The sequence below is a fragment of the Hemiscyllium ocellatum genome, chromosome 12 (genome assembly GCF_020745735.1).
Source record: "Hemiscyllium ocellatum isolate sHemOce1 chromosome 12, sHemOce1.pat.X.cur, whole genome shotgun sequence".
In the NCBI taxonomy this organism is placed as follows: Eukaryota; Metazoa; Chordata; class Chondrichthyes; order Orectolobiformes; family Hemiscylliidae; genus Hemiscyllium; species Hemiscyllium ocellatum.
The window spans coordinates 17,498,889-17,526,332 of NC_083412.1; the positions used below are offsets into that span (position 1 = coordinate 17,498,889).

General features: G+C 46.0%; 1 protein-coding gene across 2 annotated transcripts in view; it reads right to left on the minus strand.

Annotated features, from left to right (window-relative positions):
* The window catches only part of enox1 (ecto-NOX disulfide-thiol exchanger 1), a 229,638-nt gene that overhangs the window by 116,876 nt on the left and 85,318 nt on the right, over positions 1 to 27,444 (minus strand). For both annotated transcript variants that reach the window (XM_060832906.1, XM_060832907.1), the window contains exon 8: positions 10,764 to 10,881. In XM_060832906.1, the coding sequence (XP_060688889.1) occupies positions 10,764 to 10,881 (118 nt within the window). The remainder of the gene's footprint in view (positions 1 to 10,763; positions 10,882 to 27,444) is intronic.

Genomic DNA, 27,444 nt, shown 5'->3' on the forward strand with positions numbered 1-27,444 from the left:
GACTGTGGATTCACTACAGGGACGGACTGTGGACTCACTACAGGGACGGACTGTGGACTCACTATAGGGACTGGCTGTACATTCACAACAGGCACTGACTGTGTTTTTACTACAGTCACTGACTGGGGATTCACTACAGGCACTGACTGCAGATTCACTACAGGCACTGACTGTAGATTCACTACACACGCAGACTGTATTCACTGCAGGCACTGACTGTGAATTCACAACACAAACTGACTGTGGATTTACTACAGGCCCCGAAAGTGGCTTTACAACAGACACTGATTGCGGGTGAACTACAGGAAACAACTGTTGATTCACTCCAAGCATCAAATATGGATTCACAAAAGACATGACCGTCGTTTCACTACATAATCGGACTGTGTATTCACTACAGGAACCAACAATAGGTTCACTACAGTCACTGACTGTGGATTCCCTACAGACACTGATTGTGGATTCACTACAGACACTGACTGTGGATTCACTACAGGGACTGACTGTGGATTCACTACAGTCACTAAATGTGGATGCACTACCGGCACTGACTGTAGATTCAATACAGGCACTGACTGTGGATTCACTACAGGGGATGACTGTAGATTCACTACAGGGCCTGACCGTGGGTTCACTACAGATGCTGACTGTGGATTCACTCCAGACACTGAGAATGGATTCACTGCAGACACTGACTGTGGATTCATTACAGGCAGTGACTGTAGATTCACAACAGGCATTGACTGCGTTTTCATTACAGACACTGACTGTGGATGAACTACAGACACTGACTGTGGATTCACTACAGACACTGACTGTGGATTCACTACAGGGACTGAGTGTGGGTTCACTACAGACACTGACTGTAGATTCACTACAGGCCATGATTGTGAATTCACAACACCAACTGACTGTGTGTTTATCACAGACACTGATTGTGGATGAGCTACAGGAAACACTGGTGGAATCACTACAAGCATCAAATATGGATTCACTAAAGACATGACTGTCGGTTCACTACATAGTCTGACGGTGTATTCACTACAGAATCCAACAATAGGTTCACTACAGTCACTGACTGTGGATTCACTACGGACACAGACTGTGGATTCACTACAGACATTAACTGTGGATTCACTACAGGGACTGACCGTGGGTTCACGACACGCACTTACTGTAGATTCACTACGGATACTGACTGTGGATTCACTACAGACACAGACTGTGGATTCAGTGCAGGCACTGAGTGTGAATTCACAACACGAACTGACTGTGGATTTACTACAGGCCCCGAAAGTGGGATTACAACAGATACTGATTGCGGGTGAACTACAGGAAACAACGGTCGATTCACTACAAGCATCAAATATGTATTCACAAAAGACATGACTGTCGGTTCACTACATAGTCTGACTGTGTATTCACTACAGCAACCAACAATAGGTTCACTACAGTCACTGACTGTGGATTCACTACAGACACTGACTGTGGATTCACATCAGGCACTGACTGTAGATTCAATACAGACACTGTTCGTGAATGAACTACAGACACTGCGGATTCACTACAGGTACTGACTGTGGATTCACTACAGGCACTGATTGTGAATTCACTACCGGCACTGACTGTAGATTCACTACAGGGACTGACTGTGGGTTCCGACAGACACTGACTGTGGATTCAATACAGACACTGACGGTAGATTCACAACGCGCACTTACTATAGATTCACTATAGACATTGAGTATGGATTCTCAGCAGACACTGACTGTCAACTCACAACAGGCACAGACTGTGTATTCACTACAGACACTGATTGTGGATGAACTATAGACACTGACTGTGGATTCACTACAGTCACTGACGGCAGATTCACTACAGACATTAACTGTGGATTCACTACAGACACCGTCTGTGGACTCACTACAGGGACTGGCTGAACATTCACAAAAGGCACTGATTGTGTTTTCACAACAGTCACTAACTGTGGATTCACTACAGGCACTGACGGTAGATTCACAACACGCACTTACTGTGGATTCACTACAGACATTGAGTATGGATTCACTGCAGACACTGACTGTGGACTCACTGCAGGCATTGACTGAAGATTCACAACAGGTGCTGACTGTGTATTCACTACAGACACTGACTGTGGATCAACTACAGACATTAACTGTGCATTCCCTACAGGCACTGACTGTGGATTCACTACAGACACTGATTGTGGATGACTTCAGACACTGACTGTGGATTCACTACAGGGGCTGACTGCGGATTCACTACAGGCACTGACTGTGAATTCACAACAGACACTGACTGTGGATTCACTACAGTCACTGACTGTAGATTCACTACAGGGACAGGCTGTACATTCACAACAGGCACTGACCGTGTTTTCACAACCGTCACTGACTGTGGATTCACTACAGGCACTGACTGTAGATTCACTACAGGCACTGACTGTAGATTCACTACAGGCACTGACTGTAGATTCACTACAGGCACTGACTATGGATTCACTACAGACTCTGAGTGCGGATTCACAACAATCACAGACTGTGGTTTCACTGCAGTCACTGACTGTGGATTCACTACAGACACTGACTGTGGATTCACTACAGACACTGACTGTGGATTCACTACAGGGACTGACTGTGGACTCACTATAGGGACTGGCTGTACATTCACAACAGACACTGACTGTGTTTTCACAACAGTCACTGACTGCAGATTCACTACAGGCACTGACTGTAGATTCACTACACACGCAGACTGTATTCACTGCAGGCACTGACTGTGAATTCACAACACAAACTGACTGTGGATTTACTACAGGCCCCGAAAGTGGCTTTACAACAGACACTGATTGCGGGTGAACTACAGGAAACAACTGTTGATTCACTCCAAGCATCAAATATGGATTCACAAAAGACATGAATGTCACTTCACTACATAGTCTGACGGTGTATTCACTACAGGAAAAAACAAAACGTTCACTACAGTCACTGACTGTGGATTCGCTACAGACACTGAATGTGGATTCACTGCAGACATTAACTGTGGATTCATGACAGACACTGACTGTGGATTCAGTACAGGGGCTGACTGTGGATTCACTACAGACACTAAATGTGGATTCACTACAGGGACTGACTGTGGGGTCACAACAGACACTGACTATGGATTCACTACAGACACTGACTGTGGATTCACTACAGACATTGACTGTGGATGAACGACAGACACTGATTGTGGATGAACTACAGACACTGACTGTGGATTCACTACAGACATTGACTGTGGATTCACTACCGGCACTGACTGTAGATTCAATACAGGCACTGACTGTGGATTCACTACAGGGGATGACTGTAGATTCACTACAGGGCCTGACCGTGGGTTCACTACAGATGCTGACTGTGGATTCACTCCAGACACTGAGAATGGATTCACTGCAGACACTGACTGTGGATTCATTACAGGCAGTGACTGTAGATTCACAACAGGCATTGACTGTGTTTTCATTACAGACGCTGACTGTGGATGAACTACTGACACTGACTGTGGATTCACTACAGGCACTGACTGTGGATTCACTACAGACATGGACTGTGGATTCACTACAGGCACTGACTGTAGATTCAATACAGGCACTGACTGTGGATTCACTACAGGGGATGACTGTAGATTCACTACAGACATTAACTGTGGATTCACTACAGACACTGACTGTGGATTCACTACAGGCACTGACTGTGGATTCACTACAGGCACTGACTGTGGATTCACTACAGATACTGACTGTGGATTCACGACACGCACTTACTGTAGATTCACTACAGATACTGACTGTGGATTCACTGCAGGCACTGAGTGTGAATTCACAACACGAACTGACTGTGGATTTACTACAGGCCCCGAAAGTAGGATTACAACAGATACTGATTGCGGGTGAACTACAGGAAACAACGGTCGATTCACTACAAGCATCAAATATGTATTCACAAAAGACATGACTGTCGGTTCACTACATAGTCTGACTGTGTATTCACTACAGCAACCAACAATAGGTTCACTACAGTCACTGACTGTGGATTCACTACAGACACTGTGGATTCACATCAGGCATTGACTGTAGATTCACTACAGAAGTGACTGTAGATTCACTACGGACACTGACTGTGGATTCACATCAGGCACTGACTGTAGATTCAATACAGACACTGATCGTGAATGAACTACAGACACTGCGGCTTCACTACAGGTACTGATTGTGGATTCACTGCAGGCACTGATTGTGAATTCACTACTGGCACTGACTGTAGATTCACTACAGTCACTGACTGTGGATTCACTAAAGACACTGACTGTGGATTCACTAAAGACACTGACTGTGGATTCACTACAGGGATTGGCTGTACATTCACAACAGTCACTAACTGTGTTTTCACAACAGTCACTGACTGTGGATTCACTACAGACACAGATTGTGGATGAATTACACACACAGACTGTGGATTCACTGCAGGCACTGACTGTGAATTCACAACATCAACTGACTGGGGATTTACTACAGGCCCCGACAGTGGGTTTACAACAGACACTGATCGCGGGTGAACTACAGGAAACAACCATGGATTCACTACAAGCATCAAATATGGATTCATAAAAGACATCACTGTCGGTTCACTACATAGTCTGACTGTGTATTCACTACAGGAACCAACAATAGGTTCACTACAGTCACTGACTGTAGATTCACATCAGGCACTGACTGTGGATTCACTACAGACACTGACTGTGGATTCACTACCGGCACTGACTGTAGATTCAATACAGGCACTGACTGTGGATTCACTACAGGGGATGACTGTAGATTCACTACAGACACTGACTGTGGATTCACTACAGACACTGACGATGGATTCACTACAGGCACTGACTGTGGATTCACTACAGACACTGACTGTGGATTCACTACCGGCACTGACTGTAGATTCAATACAGGCACTGACTGTGGATTCACTACAGGGACTGACTGTAGATTCACTACAGACACTGACTGTGGATTCACTACAGGCTCTGACTGTGGATTCACTACAGATACTGACTGTGGATTCACGACACGCACTTACTGTAGATTCACTACAGATACTGACTGTGGATTCACTGCAGGCACTGAGTGTGAATTCACAACACGAACTGACTGTGGATTTACTACAGGCCCCGAAAGTAGGATTACAACAGATACTGATTGCGGGTGAACTACAGGAAACAACGGTCGATTCACTACAAGCATCAAATATGGATTCACAAAAGACATGACTGTCGGTTCACTACATAGTCTGACTGTGTATTCACTACAGCAACCAACAATAGGTTCACTACAGTCACTGACTGTGGATTCACTACAGACACTGTGGATTCACATCAGACATTGACTGTAGATTCACTACAGAAGTGACTGTAGATTCACTACGGACACTGACTGTGGATTCACATCAGGCACTGACTGTAGATTCAATACAGACACTGATCGTGAATGAACTACAGACACTGCGGATTCACTACAGGTACTGATTGTGGATTCACTACAGGCACTGATTGTGAATTCACTACTGGCACTGACTGTGGATTCACTACAGTCACTGACTGTGGATTCACTACAGTCACTGACTGTGGATTCACTAAAGACACTGACTGTGGATTCACTAAAGACACTGACTGTGGATTCACTACAGGGATTGGCTGTACATTCACAACAGCCACTGACTGTGTTTTCACAACAGTCACTGACTGTGGATTCACTGCAGGCACTGACTGTGAATTCACAACATCAACTGACTGGGGATTTACTACAGGCCCCGACAGTGGGTTTACAACAGACACTGATTGCGGGTGAACTACAGGAAACAACCATGGATTCACTACAAGCATCAAATATGGATTCATAAAAGACATCACTGTCGGTTCACTACATAGTCTGACTGTGTATTCACTACAGGAACCAACAATAGGTTCACTACAGTCACTGACTGTAGATTCACATCAGGCACTGACTGTGGATTCACTACAGACACTAACAGTGGATTCACTACAGACACTGACTGTGGGTTCACTACAGGCACCGACTGTAGATTCACTACAGGAACTGGTTGTGAATGAACGACACTGTGGATTCACTACAGGAACTGACTGTAGATTCAATACAGACACGAACAGTAGATTCACAACACGCACTGACTGTGGATTCAATACAGACATTGAGTATGGATTCACTGCAGCCACTGACTGCATATTCAGTACAGACACTGACTATGGATGAAATACAGACATTAACTGTGGATTCACTACACACACTGACTGTGGATTGACAACCAGGACTGACTGTGGGTTAACTGCAGACAGGGACTATGGATTCACTACAGGGACTGGCTGTAGATTCACTGCAGACACTGACTGTGGATTCACTAAAAGGTCTGACTGTGGATTCACTGCAGACACTGACTGTGGATGAAGTACAGACACTGACTGTGGATTCACTGCAGACACTGTCTGTGGATTCATTACAGGGACTGACTGTGGGTTCACTACAGGGACTGACTGTGGGTTCACTACAGGGTCTGACTATGGATTCACTACAGGCACTGACTGTAGATTCACAACAGAGACTGACCTTACATTCACTACAGGCACTGTTTGTGGATTCACTACAGACAATAAATGTGGTTTCACTACAGGGAAAGACTGTGGGTTCACGACAGACACTGACTGTGGATTCACTGCAGGCACTGACTGGAGATTCACAACAGGCGCTGACTGTGTATTTACTACAGACACTGACTGTGGATCAACTACAGACATTAACTGTGCATTCACTACAGGCACTGACTGCGGATTCAGTACAGGCACTGATTGTGGATGAACTAAAGACACTGACTGTAGATTCACTCCAGGGGCTGACTGTGGATACACTACATGCACAGACTGTGGATTCACTACAGGCACTGACTGTGGATTCACATCAGGCACTGACTGTGGATTCACATCAGGCACTGACTGTGGATTCACTGCAGAAGTGACTGTAGATTCACTGCAGACACTGACTGTGGATTCACTACAGGCACTGACTGTGGGTTCACTACAGGCACTGACTGTGGATTCACTACAGGCACTGGTTGAGAATGAACGACACTGTGGAGTCACTACTGGAACTGACTGTGGATTCATTACAGAGACTGACTGTGGGTTCACGACAGACACTGACCGTAGATTCAATACAGACACTGACGGTAGATTCACAACATGCACTGACTATGGATGAACTGCAGACATTAACTGTGGATTCACTACATACCCTGACTGTGGATTGACTACAAGGACTGACTGTGGGTTCACTGCAGACACTGACCGTGGATTCACTGCAGACACTGAATGCATTCACTACAGACACTGTGCATTCACTACAGACACTGACTGTGGATTCACTACAGGGACTGATTGTGGATTCACTACAGGCACTGACTGTGGATTCACTACACACACAGACTGTGGATTCACTGCAGGCACTGACTGTGAATTCACAACATGAACTCACTGGATTTACTACAGGCCCCGAGAATGGGTTTAAAACAGACACTGATTGCGGGTGAACTACAGGAAACAACGGTGGATTCACTACAAGCATCAAATATGGATTCACAAAAGACATCATTGTCGGTTCACTACATAGTCTGACTGTGTATTCACTACAAGAACCAACAATAGGTTCACTACAGTCACTGACTGTGGATTCACTACAGACACTGACTGTGGATTCACATCAGGCACTGACTGTAGATTCACTGCAGAAGTGACTGTAGATTCACTGCAGACACTGATTGTGGATTCACATCAGGCACTGACTGTAGATTCACTACAGATACTAACGGATTCACTACAGACACTGACTGTGGGTTCACTACAGGCACTGACTGTAGATTCACTACAGGTACTGGTTGTGAATGAACGACACTGTGGAGTCACTACAGGAATTGAATGTCGATTCACTACAGAGACTGACTGTGGGTTCATGACAGACACTGACTGTAGATTCAATACAGACACTGACGATAGATTCACAACACGCACTGTGGATTCACTACAGACATTGAGTATGGATTCACTGCAGACACTGACTGTATATTCATTACAGACACTGACTATGGATGAACTACAGACTTTAACAGTGGATTCACTACACACATTGACTGTGGATTGACTACTAGGACTGACTGTGGATTCACTGCAGACACTGACTATGGATTCACTGCAGGGACTGGCTGTAGATTCACTACAGACACTGACTGTGGGTTCACAACAGGCACTGACTGTGGGTTCACTACAGGGACTGACTGTGGGTTAACTACAGACACTGATTGTGGGTTCACTACAGGGACTGACTGTGGATTCACTAAAGACACAGACTGTGGATTCACTACAGACACTGACTGGGGGTTCACAACAGGCACTGACTGTGGGTTCACTACAGGGACTGACTGTGGGTTAACTACAGACACTGATTGTGGGTTCACTACAAGCACTGACTGTGGATTCACAACCGGCACTGATCGTGGGTTCACTACAGGCGCTGACTGTGGATTCATTACAGGCACTGACTGTGGATTTACTACATATACTGACTGTGGATTCACATCAGGCACTGATTGGAGATTAACTACAGGCACTGAATGTAGATTAACTACAGGCACTGGCTGTGGATTCACCACAAGCACTGACTGTGAATTAACTATAGGCACTGAATGCAGAGTCACTGCTGACACTGACTGAGGATTCATTACAGGCAGTGACTGTGGATTTGCTACAGATACTGACTGTGAATTCACTACAGACACTGACAGTGGGTTCACTACAGGCACAGACTGTAGATTCACTGCAGACACTGATTGTGAATGAATGACAGACACTACGGATTCACTACAGGAACTGACTGTGGATACACTACAGACACTGACTGTGGATTCGCTACAGGCACTGACTGTGGATTCACTACAGGCACTGAGGGTTCACGACAGACACTGACAGCGGATGAACTACAGACATTAACTGTGGATTCACTACAGACACTGACTGTGGATTCACTACAGGCACTGACTGTGGATTCACTACAGGCACTAACTGTGGATTCACTACAGACACTGCCTGTAGATTCATAACAGGCACTGACTGTAGATTCACAACAGGCACTGACTGCGGATTAAATACAGGTACTGACTGTGGATTCACATCAGGTACTGACTGTGGAGTCACAACTGACACTGACTGTGGGTTCACTACAGGCACTAAATATGTATTCACTGCAGACACTGATGGTGGATTCACATCAGGCACTCATTGTAGATTAACTACAGGCTTGACTGTGGATTCACTACAGACACTGACTGTGGGTTCACTAAAGACACAGACTGTGGATTCACTACAGGGACTGACTGTGGGTTCACCACAGGGACTGACTGTGGGTTCACCACAGGGACTGACTGTGGATTCACTACAGGCACTCACTGTGGATTCACTACTGGGACTGTGGATTCACTACAGATACTGACTGTGGATTCACTACAGGGACTGATTGTGGATTCACTACAGACACAGACTGTGGATTCACTGCAGACACAGACTGTGGATTCACATCAGCCACTGACTGTAGATTAACTACAGACACTGACTGTGGATTCGCATCAGGCACTGACTGTAGATTAACCACAGACACTGACTGTGGATTCACTTCAGGCACTGATTGTAGATTAACTACATGCACTGACTGTGGATTCACATCAGGCACCAATTGTAGATTAACTACAGGCACTGACTGTGTATTCACTACAGACACTGACTGTGCATTCACATCAGGCACTGATTGTGGATTCACTACAGGCACTGACTGTAGTCTCATTACACGCATCAAACAAAGAAAACCAAAGCATAAATGATAAATACAGCACAGAAACAGGTCCTTTTGCCCTCCTATGTTGATTATCATGCCCTTACTAAGGTTAACAAACAAACCTTCTGCCTTTATTCGATCAGAATCCCTCTGTTGCCTCCCTATTCATGTAATCATCCAGATGCCTCTTAAATATCACCAATGTGCCTACTCCCACCCGCCTCTCTGGCCGTGCGGTCAAGAACCCCACCACTCTCTACGTGAAAAACTTCCCTCACACACCTCCCTTCAACATTCCCCCCCTTTCACCATGAACCTGTGCCCCCTTGTAATTGAAACCTCAACCCTGGGAAAAAGCCTCTGACTGTCCACCCTGTCCATGCCTCTCATAATTTTGCAGGCCTCTATCAGGTCCCCGCTCAGCCGCCATCTTTCCAGTGAAAACATTCCTAGTCTTTTTAACCCTTCCTCACAGACAATGCCCTGGAGCCCTGGGAACACCTGAGATTGTCCTGGGCATCAATGGAGCGTGGGCAAAATTACCCACGTTCCCCACCCCCATTACAGCCTGGGCACATTCTCCCAACGGCAGACACAAGAGTGAGTTTGCACTGGCACGAGGCCACTGAACACCATTCTGCTTGGCATCATCTGGGCAGGAAGGCACTGCCCGGGTGTTCATGATGTTCTTTAGCTCCGACACTCCAAGAGACAAGAGCACAAACACAAATACATTTTGCAGATTTTTCAAAAGGCCTTTCATGGATTTGCACAAGGGACACCAATCGATGACTGGAAACAGCTGAAACTGACTTACCCGACTCCTCCAATGGGGCTAATTTATTTGGGCTTTCTTCGTAGTCGTCATCGGACATTTCCATTTCCTCTTCGCGACGAATCCCCATCAGTTCTTCACTGTGCACGTTCCGGATTTCCTGTTGTCGAAGACAGAAACCTGACGTCGGCAGGAATTCATCACAAATGGTCAGGTTGAGAAAACATTAAAGGATGAGAATTTCCCGCCCTGATTTTCACCTACAACGGTTCTTACCTGTGAGACTACAGCTGCAACATTACAGGGGCACAAGAGCTGGAACACACCAGATGCTCGACAAATCTGAATACCACTAGCAACAGTGAGCACAGAGGAAACAGGCAGCCATGTGTTTGATATTCCAGGTTATCGAGAGCTGGGAGGGACTGTGTGTTTGATATTACAGGTTATCGAGAGCTGGGAGGGACGGTGTGTTTGATATTACAGGTTATCGAGAGCTGGGAGGGACGGTGTGTTTGATATTACAGGTTATCGAGAGCTGGAAGGGGCTGTGTGTTTGATATTACAGGTTATCGAGAGCTGGAAGGGGCTGTGTGTTTGATATTACAGGTTATCGAGAGCTGGGAGGGACAGTGTGTTTGATATTACAGGTTATCGAGAGCTGGGAGGGACTGTGTGTTTGATATTACAGGTTATCGAGAGCTGGGAGGGACGGTGTGTTTGATATTACAGGTTATCGAGAGCTGGAAGGGACGGTGTGTTTGATATTACAGGTTATCGAGAGCTGGAAGGTACTGTGTGTCTGATATTACAGGTTATCGAGAGCTGGAAGGGGCTGTGTGTTTGATATTACAGGTTATCGAGAGCTGGGAGGGACGGTGTGTTTGATATTACAGGTTATCGAGAGCTGAAAGGGGCTGTGTGTTTGATATTACAGGTTATCGAGAGCTGGGAGGGACTGTGTGTTTGATATTACAGGTTATCGAGAGCTGGGAGGGACTGTGTGTTTGATATTACAGGTTATCGAGAGCTGGGAGGGACGGTGTGTTTGATATTACAGGTTATCGAGAGCTGGAAGGGACGGTGTGTTTGATATTACAGGTTATCGAGAGCTGGAAGGTACTGTGTGTTTGATATTACAGGTTATCGAGAGCTGGAAGGGGCTGTGTGTTTGATATTACAGGTTATCGAGAGCTGGGAGGGACGGTGTGTTTGATATTACAGGTTATCGAGAGCTGAAAGGGGCTGTGTGTTTGATATTACAGGTTATCGAGAGCTGGAAGGGGCTGTGTGTTTGATATTACAGGTTATCGAGAGCTGGGAGGGACGGTGTGTTTGATATTACAGGTTATCGAGAGCTGGAAGGGGCTGTGTGTTTGATATTACAGGTTATCGAGAGCTGGAAGGGACGGTGTGTTTGATATTACAGGTTATCGAGAGCTGGGAGGGACGGTGTGTTTGATATTACAGGTTATCGAGAGCTGGGAGGGACGGTGTGTTTGATATTACAGGTTATCGAGAGCTGGGAGGGACTGTGTGTTTGATATTACAGGTTTTCGAGAGCTGGGAGGGACGGTGTGTTTGATATTACAGGTTATCGAGAGCTGGGAGGGATGTGTTTTTGATATTACAGGTTATCGAGAGCCGGAAGGGACTGTGTGTTTGATATTACAGGTTATCGAGAGCTGGGAGGGACTCTGTGTTTGATATTACAGGTTATCGAGAGCTGGAAGGGGCTGTGTGTCTGATATTACAGGTTATCGAGAGCTGGGAGGGGCTGTGTGTTTGATATTACAGGTTATCGAGAGCTGGAAGGGGCTGTGTGTTTGATATTACAGGTTATCGAGAGCTGGAAGGGAATGTGTGTTTGATATTACAGGTTATCGAGAGCTGGGAGGGACTGTGTGTTTGATATTACAGGTTATCGAGAGCTGGGAGGGACTGTGTGTTTGATATTACAGGTTATCGAGAGCTGGAAGGGGCTGTGTTCTGTGCTTATTTGCAGATTATCCACAGCTCTGTGTCGTTGTGTTTTGATCGTTACAGGTGGTCTAGCCGGTGTTTACATGAACGAATTTCAAATGTGAACTTGGTCATTCTCATTTTGTGTCAGTGTGTGAACCTGAGGTAACAAGTAACTGAATTCACGGTGTTGAGACTTTTGACAAGTGCTCCCAACGCCTTCTGGAATTGGTTTAGTTTAGCTTTTTGAAATAATTGATTTGTGCTCCTGTGAGGCTCACTGCAGTGTCCATGAAAGCGTAGATTGTGCTGTGAACTTACCACGGCCTGCGCCACAGCCTGATTCTCAGGGAAAGATTATTTTATCAATCCAGGGTTGTCTCAGAAACCACAACACTGACCAAATTCTCTCACTATGTTATGTCACTTACCTTAATTCCTGCCTTAATGAGTTTTGCGTGCTTCTGGAACTCATCTCAGAACTACAATAAGCTAAACAGTAGCATTTTATACACTAGCATCAACATAATTAAGCATTGCCTTTGTGGTATTTTTAAACTGTCGCATTAATGAACAAATGTACTCTTTGAGCCACCTTAATTGGAAAACAACAGGCTATGTGCTATTACATCAAACAACTCACCTCCAAGGGAAATACACTTGTCTCAAATAGCTAATATAATTCAAAGAACTCACCTTCAGAAGGAATTTCTCAGCTCGTGAAAATGTACCTGCTGTGCTGAACCTAGAGTCTGTTTAATTTCAACAGAAACAAACCTGTGAGGGACAATGTACATTGTCTTTCCAATTACCTTCGTCATGAGGATGTTGATTGTCTTATAAATGCAATTGTGACTGCAGCACTTTGGAATGGGTACAGGAGATGAGTAAATGAGTCATTTTTCAATCTATAGGATCTTAATCACCAGGACAACCTCGAGGAGCGGGACAAACATGGTCCTCGAGTTGTAAGATGATGAAGGCGCACACTGAGCTTCCGTTGATAACGGAGGGAGAACAAGAGGATCACACTATGACACTGTGAAAAGGGCAGCTGGAGGTTAGGTGCTCCGAGGTGTTCAGGTTTCTCCAAGAATTGTGGACTTCTGGAACATTCTGCCGGCTTTTGCAATGGACACCAGCTCGTTTAGCTCTTTGGAGGGAGCACTGGGCCTGGAACTGGGTGAGAAAGGGCAGCCTCTCTCACTGAAGGTAGGCACTTTCGACAATTCGGGGCCAGCACGTTCTGCTGAACTGGGTGTCAGTCGTTCAGACGGGTCACAGAGGGGTTTGGTCAATTATTTCTTCCAAATTCCTTTGGGCTTACTTCTTAAGCTATGTTATTTTGGTGCTTGTGAGAGAATATCAGGGTAATAATCAAAGAAATCCATCCAGGAAAATAGTTCCGGTGACAAGGGAAAGACACAATAAGGCTTGGGTGGTGGTCGCAATTAGATCACAGTGACTGATAACCCCGGTACTGTATGTTGGTAAAACAAACAAAGGCGGGACTTATACAATTAGAAGTAGGGCCTTTGGTGGAACAGAGAGACCTCGGGGTTCAGGGCCATAATTCTTCGAAGTTTGCATCACATGTGACTCAGAATGCATTCAGCACACTTCCCTTCATTGCTCAGTATTTTGAGTATAGGAGTTGAGACGCCATGTTGAGGGTGCACAGGACGTTGGTGAGGCCTCTCTGGAGTACTGTGTCCAGTTCTGGTCTCTCTGCTTTAGAAAGGATATTATTAAGCTGCAGAGAGCTCAGAAAAGATTTAGCAGCATGGTGCCAGAAAGGGGGGGTTCGAGATATAAGGACGAGGCAGGAGCTTTTTTCCTGTTGGGGTGTAGGAGGTTGGAAGCTGACCTTACACAGATTTATAAAATTGTGAGGTGCATAGATAAGGTGAACGGCAAGGATCTTTTCCTTTGGGGGTGATTCCAAGACCAGGAAGCATATTTTTAAGGTGAGAGGAGAAAGATTTAAGAAAGACATGAGGGGCAATATTCTTATACGGAGAGTGGGTTGTGTGTGGAGTGAACATCAGGGGAAGTGGTGGATGTGGGCTCAGTTACAATGTTTAAAAGACACTTGGATAAGCACATGAGTAGGAAAGGATTGGAGGGATATGGGCCAAGTGCAGGCAGGTGGGACTAGTTTAGTTTGGGATTACAGTCAGCATGGACTGCTTGGACCGAAGGGTCTGTTTCCGTGCTGTATGACTCTATGGTGTCCCCTGTCTACGTTCCTGTTCCACGCCAGACAAAAGGAAGATTGGATGGGGTGCACTTACTGCTGGATGTCTAATGTTACCTCCCCTTCCCCCCTAACCAAACCAACAAAATGATGGCAAGCCTCTGATGGTGGTAATTGTAAGCGCACGAGAATCGAGCCTGCAGTAATCAAAAACGACCGTGGACTGGAAGATAGCTGTGACGTGATGTCCCTTGAAGAGTGATTTGCTCTGCGCTGTTTCTCTTGAAAAGGTGTCGTGTAAACCTGGTGCAGAGGGACTGCTCCATGGAAAGGAGAGTAAATAACTGAGGGAATGTTAAAAAATTTTGACAAAAGAAGCGTATGTAGGAGTCAGGCCCACACAGACCCAGGGTTTCAGTTTTTACTTTCAGTTGTTGAAGCTGGAGTTTTCGTAACGAAAACAGCTAAAAACATCTCTCTCTCTCTGTGCTGCTAGATAGTTATTTTCAGTTTCTCTTTTCCCCTGGCACTGGGGGAGATCACAAGTGAGGGGAACTTGTTTTGCTGAATTTGCCTTTGCCAAGGGAGTGTTTGTGGGAAACTGCTACATTGGAACAGCTGATGAGTAGCAGTTAAATAAAATATGATTTTGTTAAGTATTTCAATACAGTTAAAAAGTTATGCCAACCCTTTTGTTGTTTATATTTTAACTGTGGTGGAAGAATAATGTGTGTTTCACCTAAAGCCTAGTACCAATCAAATCACGTTTGGAACACAACACCTTACACTTGCCTTTATATAAGACAGAAGTTAGAGCCTCGGTTACCTCTCTGATATGTTTTGAGGGTGGTATGGACTGGCCCATAACACATACAAGAGCCTAACTCAGGACAGTGTTTGAAAACCAATGATCTGATTAACCATAAAACCATTGAGATCTGAGCTCCTTCCTTCGCCAAGACGATGAACAAATGGAGGATCAATTAGCGAGGTCAGTCACACAGACCAGAATGAAAAGTAACAAAACCAGTGAATGAAATGGGCCAGTCCCACTCATTTTGTCCCTCTCCAAATGTTGCTCCTGTACATTCATTTCCATTTATAAATACCTTTTCTCTGTGGGAGGTCTTCCGAGCAGACGTGGGTGGAGTGGAGCTGATATTTTAGAGCAGAAAATCCTATCCCTTTTCCAATCTGTCATTGAGGCAGTTTCTCCAGACCTTAGTTGCACAATCAATTGTAAAACGGATATCCAAGGAGAATGAAGCTGTAAAGCACGCAGCTACAGCATAATGAGGAAAAGTTCCTTCAGCGTCGCTGGGTCAAAAACCCGGAATTCCCTCTCCAAGGGCATTGTGGGTCAGCCCACAGCACATGGACTGCAGCGGTTCAAGAAGGCAGCTCACCCCCTCCTTCTCAAGGGGCAACTAGGGACAGGCAATAAATGCTGGGCCCAGCCAGTGATGCCCAGGCCCACCAATGAACAACATAAAAGGGTAGCTTCTTCTTCTTCTTCAGGTAGTCTGCCTACAGTCAGGTCTCATCCACAATGCCAAGTCTTCATCACAAAGAGGGCGGAGATGCCAGTCCTAGGTCCACTGCAGGTGGGTATGGGGACAACCTCCTGCCCATGCTTTTGACACCAATCTCATCCACATCAAGCCACCCCCATGGCAATCTACGTTTTTACCTGTGTGTCGTAGCCTGGAGGCAGGGATAATGCTGAGGAATCTGATTTCTGTCCATCCCATGAAGGAGTCTCACTCCCACATGCCAATTCCCATTGGTGGATGTGGCGAGGATATGCAGGTGGGTGCTCAGTCAGTTTGAGCTGCAGTATAAACACTCCCTCCTTGGCCATCAAGGTCTGGGGTGCGACTTCATAGAACCCCTACAGTGTGGAAGCAGGCCATTTAGACCATCGATTCCATACTGACCCTCTGAACAGCATCCAACCCAGACCCACCCACCCACCCAATTCCTGTAACCCTGCATTTCCCATGGCTAACCCCATATAAGCTACACAGCCCTCGACACAATGGGTAAGATACCATTGCCAATCCACCCAATCTGCACAGTCCCTGAACACTATGGGCAACTTAGCCTGGCCAATCCACCTAACCTACACAGCTTTGGTGTGTGGAAGAGGACTGGAGGAAACATCCCCTCTCTGGGAAAAGACTGCAAAGTGGGAATGCTGAATGATGAAGAGGCAGAGGGAATACAGAGCTTTACTCATCCAGAGGTTTACAATAAGCAGTGCACCAGAAGATTTCTTGCCTGCTCTTTGCAGTAAAATTGCAAGTTTTTTTTGTTCTCATGTACAATTTCACCACAGTTATGCTCTGGCAAATTTTATTGTGGTATAATTCATTTTAAATGTTAATTTTATAATGAGATATTCCTCCTAGTATTCACCTGGTAGAGTGCTAACAGAATGAATTCAGTTTTCAGTTAAAACTGTGAAAGGATCAAAAGCCAAAATGGAGGGTCACTGCCCGTTTAAAGTTACCAACTGGCACACACCCAGTCTTCGGTTTTATTTCAGGACCAAACAGCTTCCAACCTCAGGGCGTGAAGACAACCCAATCGCAGAGTCAAAGATTCACCCTGGACAGGGGTGGCACGGTGGCTCAGTGGGCAGCACTGTTACCTCACAGCGTCACAGATCTGGGTTCAATTCCACCCTCAGCATGCAGCTTGCACCTTCTCCCCGTGTCTGCGTGGGTTTCCTCTGGGTGCACCGGTTTCCTCCCACAGTCCAAAGGTGTGCAGGTTAGGGTGGGTTGGCCATGCTAAATTGTCCCATAGCATCCAGGGATGTGCCGGTTAGGGTGGATTGGCCATGCTAAATTGTCCCATAGCATCCAGGGATGTGCAGGTTAGGGTGGATTGGCCATGCTAAATTGTCCCATAGCATCCAGGGATGTGCCGGTTAGGGTGGGTTGGCCATGCTAAATTGTCCCATAGCATCCAGGGATGTGCCGGTTAGGGTGGATTGGCCATGCTAAATTGTCCCATAGCATCCAGGGATGTGCACGTTATGGTGGACTGGCCGTGCTAAATTGTCCCATAGTGTCCAGGGATGTGCAGGTTAGGCTGGATTGGCCGTGCTAAATTGTCCCATAGTGTCCAGGGATGTGCAGGTTAGGGCGAATTGGCCATGCTAAATTGTCCCATAGTGTCCAGGGATGTGCAGGTTAGGGTGGATTGGCCGTGCTAAATTGCCCCATAGTGTTAGGGAGGATTGGTTAGGGTGGATTGGCCGTGCTAAATTACCGCGTAGTGCCCAGGGATGTGTAGGTTAGGGTGGTTGGCCGTGCTAAATTACCGTACAGTGCCCAGGGATGTGCAGGTTAGGGTGGATTGGCCGTGCTAAATTGCCCCGTAGTGCCCAGGGATGTGCAGGTTAGGGTGGATTGGCCGTGCTAAATTGCTCCTCACTTCCCTGTCAGTGAAATGTCCCGTGCTCTATTGTAAGGAGATGGGGAGCTTTCACTGATGTTCTGACCACCATTCAGGCAACACAATGAGAGGGAGGGGTTTCTCTGTCGGACATTGGCTGCTTGCTTGTCCTCCATTGTAGTGATGTCACATTAGTCAAACGATGACAGCTAGTGTCCAGGGATGTGCAGGTTAGGTGGATTGGCCATGGGAAATGCTGGGTTGCTGAGATGGTCTGGGTGGGATGCTTGTTGGAGGGTTAGCATGGACTCAATGGGCTGAGTGGTCTGCTCCTACCAGATAGGGATTTTATGGCAGATACTCAGGCAGAATGGAGACCGGGTTCAGTCTGGGGTTCGATTGATAAACTTGCTACAGTTTCAGCTTGCTCTATTTGTTGATGTGTCCTTTCAAAGGTAGAATGAACGTATTGATTGAGGGTACAGCTTACTGGAAAACAACTGCAAGAAGCAAAGATGAAAGACTGCTATTGATGCAGTCAAATCTCACTTCAAGTTAGCCAATTAGCAGTAAGAGCCTTTCTGATCCATGATTTGCCAACTTGTTTAATCAATAAACATTCCTTGCTCTGCCTCAAAGCAGCTTTGCAGTGATATTCAAGGCCATTAGGTTTGGTCAGTTAGACTATGCTGTGCAGTGAGGTCATTACCGTGGACCGAATCTTCATCGAACTACGTGAAAGATCCAGACCCCATTGAGAATTCAAATTGAACACTTACAGCATTGAGCTGATGGCTTAGCTCTGGGTTCGAGTTTCTGGGAGGACATGGTGTAATAGAAGTTAAAAGGCTTTGTCATTGAGAAAGAATAGGTAGTGGAATGGGTAAAGAAGCCTGTCTTTTTACTAAGTCTCAAAGCGAGCTGTCATCGTTTGACTGATGTGACACCACTACAATGGAGGACAAGCAAGCAGCCAAGGTCCTACAGAGAAACCCCTCCCTCTCAATGTGTTGCCTGAAAGGTGGTCAGAACATCAGTGAAAGCTCCCCATCTCCTTACAATAGAGCACGGGACATTTCACCGATAGGGAAGTGAGGGCTTTAGTTTAACTCTTCGGCAGAGTCATACCGCCTCTGACAGTGTCGCATTCCCTCAGTGCTGCATTGGGGCATTAGTATGGGATATGAACCTACCAGAGCATGACTCCAGTTCTCTCCCAGTGACAGGCAAGGCCTGCGGCGAGAACCCACAACCCGCTTCAAATAATAAGTGGAGTACAATGCGAGATGGTTACATTAATGCCCAGCGTCAGGACCAACCTCACTTTTTTTCGACCAGGACAGTGAATGGGCACCATCTGTCACAGGGTGGGCTGAATTGTCGCAGAGTGGTCACGTTGTGGAATATCTTAGTTCCACCTCTCACAGTTCATTCTGTTCTTGACAATATTGGCAACAGTGACCTCCAAACTGTTCACGTAGAGGCAAAGTTCCCTTTGTATATCATTGAGCTACACGGCACTACCACCCGGGCTAGCTGGGATACATTCAGAACAGACTGAGCAACTCAAAACCAGAGATCCATGCAGTTTCGTAGGTGATTAGTGGCAGAAATGTACTCATTCATGATTAACAAACCAAAAGACCAATCCCAAGTTAAATGAGTACTGTCGGACAGACTGGCATGATTAGCAAAGATAGGGTTGCAATCCTGTGAAGCTGCAGTCTATACCTATTTGCACCTCACATCGCAGAAACAGCATTTTACACAGAGAGGTTGCCAGTGGATCAGATCGTAGCGCTGAGGTCCCAACCCGTCCAGAGGGTGGGAATATAAAGTGGACGACTAGAGAACAGATGGAGGAGACTCCACAAACCCTCAAAGGTGAGGGACCCCAGAACATCAGTTCAAAAAGATAAGGCTGAAGCATTTGCAACAATCTTCAAGCTGAAGAGGTGAGTGGATGATCCACCTTTACTGTAAGAAGACAGGGACTTCCCAACAATGTTCTGACGACTGTTCAGGCAACATCATGGGATGAAAGATCCATCACAGATACTAATCTGCAGTTAATGAGACCCATGCCACTTGTAATCAGCAAATACTCCAGGCATTGGATACTGCAAATGCTCCAGGGCCTGACAACATTCCAGCAACAGTACTGGAGACTTGTGTACAAGAACTAGCTGCAACTCCTAGCCAAGCTGGTCCATCACGGCCACTCAACTCCCGGTGGAATTACAGCCTTGGTTCAAACATGGACAAAAGAACCAAATTTCAGAGGGGAGGGGAGAGGGACAACCCTTGACATCATTTGACCAAGTGCAGCCATCAAGGAGCCCTGGCAAGACTAAAATCAATGGGTATCGGGGGAAAACTCTTCACTGGTTGGAGCCATACCTGACACAAACCTGAAGACGGTCGTGGTTGTTGGAAGTCAGTCATTTCAGCTCCAGGACATCTTTGCAGGAGTTCCTCAGATGCTTCACCAATGACTTTCTCTCCATCGTAAGGTCCAAAGTGGGGATGTTCACCGATGATTGCACAATGTTCAACACCATTTGCAACTCCTCAGACACTGAAGCAGACCTCAGCAAGTAAGGTGTAGCAAGGTTTGGCAGAATAGCAAGTAACATTAATGCCACATGTTTACCAAGCTTTGATCACCTCAAACAGGACAGAATCTAACCATTTCCCCTTGACCTTCAACGGCATCACCATTACAGAGTCTCCCAATGTCAACGTCTTGGGATTACCACTGACTCACCTGGACTCACCATATGAATACAGTGACTACAAGAGCAGGTCAGAGGCTAGGAATCCTACAGCAAGTAACTCACCTCCTGGATTCAGGAGCTCACCAAAAGCCCAATGACAGCACCCATACCTTCTACCATCGAGAGCAATAAGGTCACGGGAGCACCACCTCACGTACGTTCCCTTCCAAGCCATTCACCAACCTGACCTGGAAATATACTGCAGTTCCTTCGCTGTTGCTGGGTCCAAATCCTGAAATCCACTCCAGAAGGGCATTGTGGGTCAACCTACAGCACCTGAATTGCAGCGGTTCAAGAAGGGCAGCTCACCACCACCTTCTCAAGGGGCAACTAGGGACGGGCAACACACAAGATATGGGCATAACCTGTTGTTCCCACATCCTGTGAATAAATAAATAACTAAACAATTGTTGTGGAAGGTATGATGATTGAGTCAGGAGCAGTACCTCTGTTTCTCCAACCCCACAGGCAGTGCTCTCCAAAGCTTATAGCTGTTTCCTTTAGTGAGCCAATTTTCTGTGAAGTATTACAAACATACAAACAAGGCCCATTGAGTGTTATTTTTAAATTGCTGCTGGAACGTAAGGCGCAAAGCCTTGTTCAACTATTACAATAATAGACTCACTTCTTTAGAGAGGTCTCTGAGTCTGGTCAAATCCATTGTAGTTAAAATATGACCGGTGGGTGTTCACAGTGGGTTGGAGTTGGTTTTCGAAAGACTTGCCATTTGCTGTACTGGGGTTTGAGGGAAGGGAAGAGGTTAAAGTCCCATCCCACCCCCTCCCCTCGTAACATTGGTCATTGGAAAGGGATAGGGAGAGAGGAGTGATGGCAGTGAGTTATCGAGTCATACAGCACAGAAACAGACCCTTTGGTTCAACTGCGCTTGACCTGTTTCCCTCCAAACTCTTCCTATTCATGTACTTATCCAAAAGTCTTTTAGATGCTGTAACTGAACCCGCATCCATCACTTCCTCTGGAAGTTCATTCCACACACGAACCACTCCCTGTGTAAAAACCTTGCCCTTTGTGTCCTTTTTAAATCTTTCTCCTCTCACCCTAAAAATATGCCCCCTGGTTTTGAACTCTCCCACCCTAAGGAAAAGGCCCAAATCGCTCAACTTATCCATTCCCCTCATGATTTTATAAACCTCCATAAGGTTACCCATCAACCTCCTATCTTCCAGTGAAAAAAGTTCCAGTCATAGAGATGTACAGCATTGAAACAGACCCTTCGGACCAACCCGTCCATACCGACCAGATATCCCAACCCAATCTAGTCCCACCTGGCAGCACCCAGTCCACAACCCTCCAAACCCTTCCTATTCATATACCCATCCAGGTGCCTGTTAAATGTTGCACATTTACCAGCCTCCATCACTTCCTCTGGCAGCTCATTCCATACACGTACCAACTCTGCCATAAGACCATAAGACATAGGAGTGGAAGTAAGGCCATTCGGCCCATCGTGTCCACTCCGCCATTCAATCATGGCTGATGGGCATTCTCCCCGTAACACTTAATTCCTCTAGACATCAAGAATCTATCCATCTGTGCCTTGAAGACATTTAGCGTCCCGGCCTCCACTGCACTCTGTGGCAATGAATTCCACAGGCCCACCACTCTCTGGCTGAAGAAATGTCTCCGCATTTCTGTTCTGAATTGACCCCATCTAATTTTAAGGCTGTGTCCACGGGTCCTAGTCTCCTCGCCTAATGGAAAAAATTTCCTAGCGTCCACCCTTTCCAAGCCATGTATTATCTTGTAAGTTTCTATTAAGTCTCCCCTTAATCTTCTAAACTTCAATGAAAACTGCATGAAAGCTTTGTCTCTTAGATCTCTTTCATATCTTTCCCCTCTCACCCTAAATCTATGCCCTCTAGTTCTGGACTCCCTGATCCAAGGGAAAAGACTTTATCTATTTATCCTAACCATGCCCTCATAATTTTGCAAGCCTCTATAAGGTCACCCCTCAGCCTCCGATGCTCCAGGGAAAACAGCCCCAGCCTGTTCAGCTTCTCCCTATAACTCAAATGCTCAAACCCTGGCAACATCCTTGTAAATCTTTTCTGAACCCTTTCAAGTTTCACAACATCTTTCCAATAGGAAGGAGATCAGAATTGGACGCAATATTCCAACAGTGGCCTAATCAATGTCCTGTACAGCCGCAACATGACCTCCCAACTCCTGTACTCAATACTCTGATCAATAAAAGAAAGCATACCAAACACCTTCTTCACTATCCTAATTACCTGCGACTCCACTTTCAAGGAGCTATGAACCTGCACTCCAAGGTCTCTTTGTTCAGTAACACTCCCTAGGACTTTACCATCAAGTGTATAAGTCCTGCAAAGATTTGCTTTCCCAAAATGCAGCACCTCACATTTATCTGAATTAAACTCCATCAGTCACTTTTCAGCCCATTGGCCTATCTGGTCCAGATCCCATTGTAATCTGAGGTAACCCTCCTCGCTGGCCACTACACCTCCAATTTTGGTGTCATCTGCAAACCTGTACCTCTTATGCTCGCATCCCAAATCATTTATGTAAATGACAAAAAATAGAGTACCCAGCAACGATTCTTGTGGCACTCCACTGGTCACAGGCCTCCAGTCTGAAAAACAGCCCTCCACCATCCACCCTCTGTCTTCTACCTTTGAACCAGTTCTATATCCAAATGGCTAGTTCTCCCGGTATTCTATGAGATCGAACCTTGCTAACCAGGCTACCATGGGGAACCTTGTCTAATGCCTTACTGAAGTCCATATAGATCACGTCTACCACTCTGCCCTCATCACTCCTCTTCGTTACTTCTTCAAAAACTTCAATCAAGTTTGTGAGACATGATTTCCCACACACAAAGCCATGTTGACTATCCCTAAGCAGTCCTTGCCTTTCCAAATACATGTACATCCTGTCCCTCAGGATTCCCTCCAACAATTTGCCCACCCCCGACATCAGGCTCACTGGTCTATAGTTCCCTGGCTTGTCCTTACCACCCTTCTTAAACAGTGGCACCACGTAAGCCAACCTCCAGTCTTCCGGCACCTCACCTGTGACTATCGATGATACAAATATCTCAGCAAGAGGCCCAGTAATCACTTCTCTGGCTTCCCACAGAGTTCAAGGGTACACCTGATCAGGTCCTGGGGATTTATCCTCCTCTGTCATCTGGACATTTTGCAAGGTGTCACCATCTATTTCCCTACAGTATATATCTTCCGTATCCTTTTCCACAGTAAATACTGATGTAAAATACTCATTTAGTATCTCCCCCATTTTCTGCAGCTCCACACAAAGGCCGCCTTGCTGATCTTTGAGGGGCCCTATTCTCTCCCTAGTTATCCTTTTGATCTTAATGTATTTGTAAAAACCCTTTGGATTCTCCTTAATTCTATTTGCCAAAGCTGCTTCATGTCCCCTTTTTGCCCTCCTGATTTCTTTCCAATGTATTTTTATATCTCAGATTCTCCATTGCCGGCAACATCCTAGTAAGTCTTTTCTGAACCCTCTCCAGTATAATAATATCCCTCCTGTGACAGGGCGACCAGAAATGGACACAATACTCAAGAAGAGGATTCAAGAACATCCTGCACGACCTCAACATGACATCCCAACTCCTATACTCCAAGGTCTGAGCAATGATGGCTAAATGCCTTCTTAACCACCCTTTGTGCAAAGCAAATTTCAAAGAATTGTGTACCTGAACGCCTATGTCTCTCTGTTCTCCATCAATTGTATAAGACCTACCTTTATTTGTTTTACCTCACATTTATTCAAATTAAACTTCATCTGCTACTCAGCCCATTGACCCAATTAAGATCTCTTTGTAATTTTAGCTAGCCTTCTTCACTGTCCACTCTGCCACTTTACCTTAACCATGCCTCCTATATTCTCATCCAAATCGTTTATATAAATGACAAATGAAAGTGGACACAGTGTGCTGTCCAGTGGGGGGGACAGTACTGTGAGAACAAGTTGAAGGAGTTATAATTGACACTAAGACACTGTGAGGGACTGGTTAAATCTTCAGTGTGGGCACTCCTGAGGTAATGTAAGTGTATTGTACTAACACGGGGCTTTACTGGATGAGCCACCAGGTAACAATTAACAATTTGAAGCCCAACTGGGTGTCAAACTGGCACTAGGTGCTCGGAATGGGAAGTAAAGCCTGGGTAAAATATAAAAACAAAAAATTCCAGAAATACACAGCTGATAGCATCAACAGCATTAAGGTTTCAGGTCAATGAATAGCTTCATTATCAGTAGATCCAGTAGATGTAGTGTACCTGGACTTTCAGAAAGCTTTTGATAAAGTCCCACACAGGAGGTTAGTGAGTAAACTTACGGCGCATGGTATTGGGGGCAAAGTACTAGATTGGATTGAAAATTGGTTGGCTGATAGGAAACGAAGGGTAGTGATAAATGGCTCCATTTCGGAATGGCAGGCAGTGACCAGTGGGGTACCGCAGGGATCCGTGCTGGGACCGCAGCTTTTTACAATATATGTTAATGATATAGAAGATGGTATCAGCAATAACATTAGCAAATTTGCTGATGATCAAAGCTGGGTGGCAGGGTGAAATGTGATGAGGATGTTAGGAGATTACAGGGTGACCTGGACAAGTTAGGTGAGTGGTCAGATGCATGGCAGATGCAGTTTAATGTGGATAAATGTATGGTTATTCACTTTGGTGGCAAGAACAGGAAGGCAGATTACTACCTAAATGGAATCAATTTAGGTAAAGGGGCAGTACAGAGAGATCTAGGTGTTCTTGTACACCAGTCAACGAAGGCAAGCATGCAGGTACAGCAGGTAGTGAAGAAGGCTAATAGCATGCTGGCCTTCATAACAAGAGGGATTGAGTATAGAAACAAAGAGGTTCTTCTGCAGCTGTACAGGGCCCTGGTGGGACCACACCTGGAGTACTGTGTGTAGTTCTGGTCTCCAAATTTAAGGAAAGACATTCTGGCTATTGAGGGAGCGCAGCGTAGGTTCACAAGGTCAATTCCTGGAATGGCAGGATTACCTTACACTGAAAGACTGAAGCGACTGGGCTTGTATACCCTTGAGTTTAGAAGACTGAGAGGGGATCTGATTGAGACACATAAGATTATGAAAGGATTGGACACTCTGGCAGCAGGAAACATGTTTCCGCTGATGGGTGAGTGCCGAACCAGAGGACACAACTTAAAAATACGGGGTAGACCATTTAGGACAGAGATGAGAGAAAAATCTTCACCCAGAGAGTGGTGGCTGTGTGGAATGTTCTGCCCCAGAGGGCAGTGGAGGCCCAGTCTCTGGATTCATTTAAGAAAGTGTTGGATAGAGCTATCAAGGATAGTGGAATCAAGGGTTATGGAGATAAGGCAGGAACAGGATAGTGATTAGGAATGATCAGCCATGATCATATTGAATGGCAGTGCAGGCTCAAAGGGCTGAATGGCCTACTCCTGCACCTATTGTCTATTGTCTATTGCCCTCAGAAAACCAACCTGAAACATTAATTTTTCTTTTTTGTCTCTCTCTCTACAGATGCTACCGGCCTAGATTAGATTAGATTACTTACAGTGTGGAAACAGGCCCTTCGGCCCAACAAGTCCACACCGACCCGCCGAAGCGCAACCCACCCATACCCCTACATTTACCCCTTACCTAACACTACGGGCAATTTAGCATGGCCAATTCACCTGACCCGCACATCTTTGTGACTGTGGGAGGAAACCGGAGCACCCGGAGGAAACTCACGCAGACACAGGGAGAATGTGCAAACTCCACACAGTCTGTCGCCTGAGTCGGGAATTGAACCCGGGTCTCAGGCGCTGTGAGGCAGCAGTGCTAACCACTGGGCCCACTGTGCCGCCCGGGCCTGCTGAATGTTTGTAGCTTTTACGGCTTTTAATTATTAAAGAAAATCAAAGTTGGGGTCGCTGTGCAAATGCCTCCAGCGAGGATGCCTTGGAGGAGAGACAGGCAAAGGTCTGACTCTTTGCGGGATTGGCACTGGTTAAGCCACCATTTCAGCAAAGTCAGGGATACCAGAGCAATGACAAACACATGGTCTGGAATGTCAAGAGATCAGCAGAGAGCCAGGGAAAGTTTAGAAACAGCGAGACCAGCCTCAAGTGAAAGAAAAGGCTAAGGGAAAGAACATTGATCAGTGAAAGGATATGTGCTGGACAGCAACACCACTCAATGCTGACTTCATTGCTAGCACACGATACATGTACAGGGGTTTGAGCATGGGAGTAGGGCTGCCTTACTGCAGTGATACTGGGCCTTGGTGAGGCCACACCTAGAGCATTGTGTGCAGTTTTGGTCTCCTGGTCTCCTCATCTGAGGAACGACGGTCTTCCAATGAGGGATTCCAGCGAAGGTTCA